The sequence below is a fragment of the Cyprinus carpio genome, chromosome B3 (assembly GCF_018340385.1).
Source record: "Cyprinus carpio isolate SPL01 chromosome B3, ASM1834038v1, whole genome shotgun sequence".
Classification (NCBI taxonomy): domain Eukaryota; kingdom Metazoa; phylum Chordata; class Actinopteri; order Cypriniformes; family Cyprinidae; genus Cyprinus; species Cyprinus carpio.
The window spans coordinates 9,203,289-9,210,091 of NC_056599.1; the positions used below are offsets into that span (position 1 = coordinate 9,203,289).

Here is a 6,803-nt window from a genome sequence, read left to right on the forward strand (position 1 = left end):
TCAGAAAAATCAATTTAATTCAAAATTCAAAAGGTTATTTTTCTGACTGATTGATGTTTTTTTCTCTTTTCACTTACATTTGATACATTGATAAAAGTATTTGATAAAAATACTGAGGAAAAAACTTTTTAATTTTTTTTGCAGTGCCATATATGAGGTCGGCCACTTATCATCTTTGAAATAAATTATTATTATTATGCATTTTTAATCCAATTTAGTGTAGAAATGCATGTTTAATTCTTAGCAAAATGATTTCCTTTTTCAGTGTTTTTTTTTTTTTTTTTAGTTTTTTATTCTAAAAAAAAAAAAAAGACCAGTACAAATATCTCAAACATTCTTAAATCAAGATACATTACTTGAAGTAAAATGAATAAAAAAAAGTCAAATGATCAAATGATCAAAATGAAGTGACTTGTAGGTTTAAACAAAGGAAAAATATCAGTCAGTGGCAGAGAGAAAATTGACCTCCCAGTAATTCAAAAAGAATAAAACTAGTTTATTTTTCTGAATTTGTCAATATTTTTTCTTGTTTCAAAATACGCAATTTAGTTCTTTTTACTGATATTTTTATCTTTATTTAAGAATGTTTAGATATGTGTGCTGGAGAACGAGTGCAGTGAGTGGCGTCTACTTATCATGTTGAAAATATATATATATTTTTTGTCATTTTAATTCCAGTTTAGTGTAAAAATGTATGCACTTTTGTCAGACTGATCAAAATAATGTTACAAATCATGGCAGATTTTACTTGGCGGTTCGTTCATCACAACTGGAAATGGAAAAGTGAAGTGTTGCATTGCATTACTGGATTCAGAACATTACGGTAGTGTCCTATTGTGAACAGTTTAAATAAATGTGGATCTCAAGCTTGCTTCTTTGCACTTCACTGAAGATGTGAGTCAGTGGCGTTTGATGAGGTTTTCTAGAGGGTTTGTGTTCAACACTGAAACACACATGAAGTTTACCGCGAAAACACTAAATCCTTCCTTCGATGATCTTTTTCTATAAGAACGTTCCAATCTTATTTTCATGTCATCTGGTGCTTGTTGATGTCATGTTGTTTCCCTTGAGACTCTCATGAGATTGACTGAACGTTAATTCGCTGTATAATGCATGCTCATGCATCTTCAGTGGAAACATATTCCTCATCATCATCATCATCATCACCCGTCTTCTTCCTAAGTGCTTCACTGGTTGTTTCCTCACGCGTTCCTCCATCTCCCACGATGCTTTCTTTCTTCATTCCATGAGTTGCATCCCATCAGACGTCTGTGTCTTGCTGTGATTCTCCGGCCACGGCTCAGATGTGAAAGTTGTTTCTGGCGTGTCTCTCTTGCTTTCACGAGGAGCGTGTGCAGAGCGGGCCAGTGTACAAACTCTCTCCTCCTCTTCTTCTCTTTCATCCAAAGCTGCACGGAAGCATGCGTACGGGAATTTAGGCATCTATCTGAGCCCCATATCCAGTATTTCCTTTGGATACTCAGGTACGATCCAGACCTGCGTCCTCTGTGTTTCACTGTGGGTTCTTCATCACATCTCAGTCTCTCTCTCTGTGACAAACACCTCAGTCTGTTTTCTGATTCATGTGAATGCTGTGCTGTTGTGTGTGGACACTCTTTTTGAATCTGTGATTTTTATCTTGTATGTGCTGAATTGCTTTTCCTTTTCCATGCTGCAAACACTCGTTTTTTTTTATGGTATTGTGGTTGTCTAAAACTATCCTTAAAACAACATACTGTTACTTCAGAAGTGGATTTGGGACTAGTTTTAAGGTGTTTATTTTTCTTACCTCGTTAGCAAATATCTCCTTTTAAGTCTAATCTGCTCTATCTTTTGTTAATTTCTTCTACTTAAAACAATTTTTTTTTCTTTTGAATTTTTGTCATATTTTGCAATGCAAATATTTCTAAATATTCTTAAATCGTTACATTTATTGTAAGAGGCAAAATGACTTAAGACATAATAAAAATATCTACGATTGTTTCTGAAGAATATAATTGTAAAAAATTAAAAAGGTCAATAAAAAATAATAATCTGCCAATGAGGTGAGAGAACATGAAAATTTATGTAAAGGGAAAATAAGATTATTTTTCTGGCAATTTTGTTGTCTTTTTCTTTTTCTAAGCCTAAAGTTGCTTAATTTTGATCTGTTTTTTCAGAAATAATGAAATTTTCAGAGAAAAAAATACTGGGATAAAAATATGTAAAATAATAATATAAAAGTTAAGATTGATTTTCTAAAAATAAATGTAAAAAAAAAACTAGTCATAAAATCTCAAGCAATGCTGCTTCTCAAGTGAATGTTTTTTTAAGGATGTTTTTGCTGGTAAAAAGGCAAACTAACTATACAAGAAATACTAAAATACTAAACAAAAAATACTGACTAAAAAAAATTAGTGACGTGCATGAAGACGTGCCAAAGTCCAGGTCCAATCTGATCTCACAAGTTTCCAAGCTGTATTTCAGACACTGTATTAATAATAAATTACAGAAAAAAAATATATACTGTGTATATATAGATAAAAAATAAAAGGATTATATTCCAAGAAACAAGAGTGTTTAAATGCAAGTTAAATGCATAAAAATTCAGTTATTTTCGTGGACCGATTCTGTTCTGGCCTCATTTGAGCACCGGCATCATTTCACTGGAAAAGGGATGTATATGAGATCTAATGATTGTTTGTTTGTTATATTGTTGTATGTGTTCAGGAATGGGGAAGGGCCAGCATCGCATGCCCACTAAAGATGAGTTAGTCCAGCGATATAATCGAATGAACACTATGCCACAGGTACGACACTAAAACATGTGACCTGTGCTGGGCGTCTCAGAGCAGTAAATCTGTGCTATTTGTCCTTCAACAGAGTCGCCCCATACAGTCACGCTTCCTCCAGAGCAGGAACTTAAACTGCATCGCTCTCTGTGAAGGTAAAACATCTCCGATCTCACCTGCTGTAACAATTCAGTCAGCTTTGGCTTGAGTAGAGAGAATTTTTTTTTTTATATAATTGTGACCCTGCAGCACAGAAGCAGTCATCAGTAGCACAGGTATATTTGTAGCAATAGACAACAATACATTGTATGAGTCAAAATTATACATTTCTCTTTTATGCCAAAAATCATTAGGATATTAAGTAAAGATCATGTTCCATGAAGATATTTTGTACATTTCCTACCGTAAATATATCAAAACTTCATTTTTGATTAGTAATATGCCTTACAAAGAACTTCATTGGAACAACTTTAAAGATGATTTTCTCAATATTTAGATTTTTTTTGCATCCTCAGATTCCAGATTTTCAAATAGTTGTATCTCAGACAAATATTGTCCCATCATGCATCAATGGAAAGATTATCTATTTAGCTTTCAGATGATGTAATAATAATAACTAGATAAAAAAGTTTGTCCAGAGAAAGCCGGACCAGAAAGTTTAAAAAAAGTTGAAAAGTTTAAAAAGTTTAAGTTTAAGTCAGCCAAATATTGTCCTGTATTGTCAATGATGTATAAATCTCAATTTCAAAAATGTGAACCTTATGACTGTTTTTGTGATGCAGGGTCACATATCGCTTAATAAATGCTCTTGTGCTGGGTTCAGTCCTGATGTACGAGATGACTGTGTTTCTGTGTTGACAGTGATCACATCCAAAGACCTGCAGAAACATGGCAACATCTGGGTGTGTCCGGTGTCTGACCACGTCTGCACACGCTTCTTCTTCGTGTGAGTGTCACGACAATCTACGGAAGCCCCAAGAGGCCATGCACTTGTTTTCTCTTGTTTTCTCGTGATCTCCATTGATTTTTATTATGAACTTGTCATTACAGAATGTTATGTGAATGAACAAAGTTTTAATAGTTTTAGTCGACGATAACAACACTACTAGGCTACTTTCAAGATAAAGCCAATTACAAAACATGACTTATGTAATTTCAGATACAAATATTATTTTAATGTGATGTGTGTCAGGTATGAGGACGGTCAGGTGGGAGACGCAAACATCAACACGCAGGAGCCCAAGATCCAGAAGGAGATCATGCGTGTGATCGGCACCCAGATCTACTCCAGCTGAGGGGCTTCCTTTCCTCCGCTCTGTCCATCTCTACTTGCTTCCGTCCTGTCTTTCGCAAGGATGCGGGATGAGATGAAGGAAATCTTCACCATAAGCCCCGCCCACAACCCTTTGACTTCCCACAGAGCCGCTGTCAGTCAAAAGCAGACAGGCGCCTGATTGGACGAGACGGAACTCGCCGGAGCGTGAAGTCGCTCGGATCGTTTCTCACACTTAATATCTGTACACGTAAAAACAAGAAAGTCATTTAAAATGTTTACTGCGTTTTTTGCGTCTCTGGATAGTAGATGATGAATCTGTGCGTTTCATTGTGTTCGTATCTTCTTCATCTTCCTCCTTCCGCTGCTCTTTCTGAATGATGACATGTATTAATATCCCAGATGGATTTATCTCTGAGTTTTCCTTCTGACTTTAATTTCCCCGTCTTTTGTTGCCGAGATTTATCTGCAGATGAGAAGACGGGGACACATCGTTTCTCATGTTTATGCTTTTTGGTGACGTCACCTGAAAGCTTTATTTCAATTCTCAGACATTCCCGAGTGCTTGTGGGGGATTTCCACAAAGCTCTGTACCCTAGCAGTCAAACATTTGGACACATTATTTAATCTATTTTTCAACATGTGTACAATAATAGTAAAGTGTGCAAACTCTGAACTCACACAAATGTAAGTCAAAACTCTTTTTAAAGTTAGCGTGCAATTCAAGTCTTGTGACTCCTCGGGACGATTTAACTATTTGCATTTTTAGGCAGAGCACATTTAATACACAGTGCTAATTCGTGGTGTTTACATAAAAAGGCTTTAAAATAATTACATAGATGCATAATAATAAAAATCATGCATCAGAATTTTTTTTTTTTTACAAAAATGTATCTAGTTGTATTAAAAACATTAAGAATTCAATTTAAAAAGTTGCACGGCATTCAGAACGAGCCAAAACAAAAGTGAATAATAAACCAGATTTTAAATGTATTTATTATTAAACCTAATTCTGAATCATTCAACTGAAAGATTTATGACAGGCAGTCATTGTTTGTGGATGTCATAAAAAATAAAATCAAGTAAAATAAAAATTCTAAAAAAAAGTAAAATTCTAAACCACTTCACACACATTTATTTTCAAGCAAAAAAAAATTTCAGTAGAAACATGGCAACATCTGGGTGTGTCCGGTGTCTGACCACGTCTACACACGCTTCTTCTTCGTGTGAGTGTCTCTCTGATTGGTCACGACAATCTACGGAAGCCCCAAGAGGCCATGCTCTTGTTTTCTCTTGTTTTCTTGTGATCTCCAGTGATTTTTATTATGAACTTGTCATTACAAAATGTTGTGTGCATGTAAAAAGGATGTTTTATGATGATCAGACATGTTTTTATGAGTTGTGTGCTAGGATAAAATAAATAATAATAATGTATTTTTTATATCCTTATTGCAGTTTTAATTGAATTTTTTCAAAAAATTTTCAGCATTTTAATTTTAGTTTTATTTTTTTTGTGGACTCAGTGTAGTTTTTTGCTATATTCATTTTTAGAATCATTTTATTTATTTTATTTTTCCGTTTTTTGTTATTTTAATACATTAAGTAAAACTACGTTGAAATGAGAAATGTTGCCTTGGCAACTAGCTGAAAGGTTTTTATATTTGAAAACTTATGTCAAAAACTCAAGAAATCTAGTATTTTATTCACAAAAAAAAAAAAAAAAGAGCTACACTGAAAAAAATGAAACATTCATAAATCAAGAGACATGAGAAGCAAAAACATATTAAGTCATTTTTCTTAAAAAATGTATTTTAGAGACATGCCACTTGTCGTCCAGTGTGTGACCTTCTTTATGATTTGTTTTAGTAATATTATAAACATAACTTACTAATCAAAACCTGCCAATATGGCTAGTGAGTTACAGTATGTGTTAACCTGCATGGTTACTTCTGACCTGTATTTGAAAGTTTGGCAGGTGTTGCATGGATAAATCATTTATACGATATTCCATAAAGAGAGAGAGACAGAGAGAGAGAGAGAGAGAAAACAAACATAGGCACAGTATATTTATGATTTCAGTCATTTAAGCAGATGTTTTGTGTCCAAACCGGTGGGCTGCTGGGGTTTCTGCTGATTGTGTTTGGATCTGTCTGGCGTTTGTGAGATTGTTAATGATTTGTTTGAGGGTGCTTGCACTGATTCTCTCATGCACCTTTTCTTCTGGATCTGTGTTGGACATGCAGGCCTGATGGAGGCTGTAAATAATGAAGGACAGGAGGAATGTTTCTGATGTGCTCATGCTGTATGAACTGCGGTTGTACAGGTGGAACTGATGCTGAACTGAATAAATAAAGAGAGGTTTTTGCATAATTTTAGATGCTTAATTTCTCTCTCATGTTCATTGATGCAGATGATGAGTTTTTTCCATGCAGTGTTGTCTTTTTACATCAGGTTCACTTCACTTTACTCGTGTGGACAGCGATTATTTGCCATAAATATCACATTAGCAATAGATATTTGAAGTTTGGGAGCTTTATCATCAGTCTAGTGAGCAACTGATATATCCACTAACGAAAATGTTTCATCAGTGATTTTATCTTTTCTGATATTTTGAGTGTATTTTCACTAAATATTGTATTAGTAAATTTATATATGAAAATAATGTAGTAAAAAAAAAAATAGTAATTTTTTACTTAATAGTAATTTTTTTTAATGATTCAGATATGTTTGTGTGCATTTTCACAAAATATTGTGAAATT

At 34.0% G+C, this 6,803-nt stretch overlaps 1 protein-coding gene across 1 annotated transcript; it reads left to right on the forward strand.

The window, feature by feature from the left end:
• Nucleotides 1–1,428: 1,428 nt before the first annotated feature.
• Nucleotides 1,429–4,113, forward strand: LOC122136870 (protein mono-ADP-ribosyltransferase PARP6-like). The gene is made up of 5 exons (XM_042721460.1): nucleotides 1,429–1,484; nucleotides 2,710–2,789; nucleotides 2,863–2,926; nucleotides 3,633–3,717; nucleotides 3,964–4,113. The coding sequence occupies exons 2-5, from the start codon at nucleotides 2,712–2,714 to the stop codon at nucleotides 4,064–4,066; spliced, it is 330 nt and encodes a 109-aa protein (XP_042577394.1). The 5' UTR covers nucleotides 1,429–1,484; nucleotides 2,710–2,711; the 3' UTR covers nucleotides 4,067–4,113.
• The last annotated feature ends 2,690 nt before the right edge of the window (nucleotides 4,114–6,803 follow it).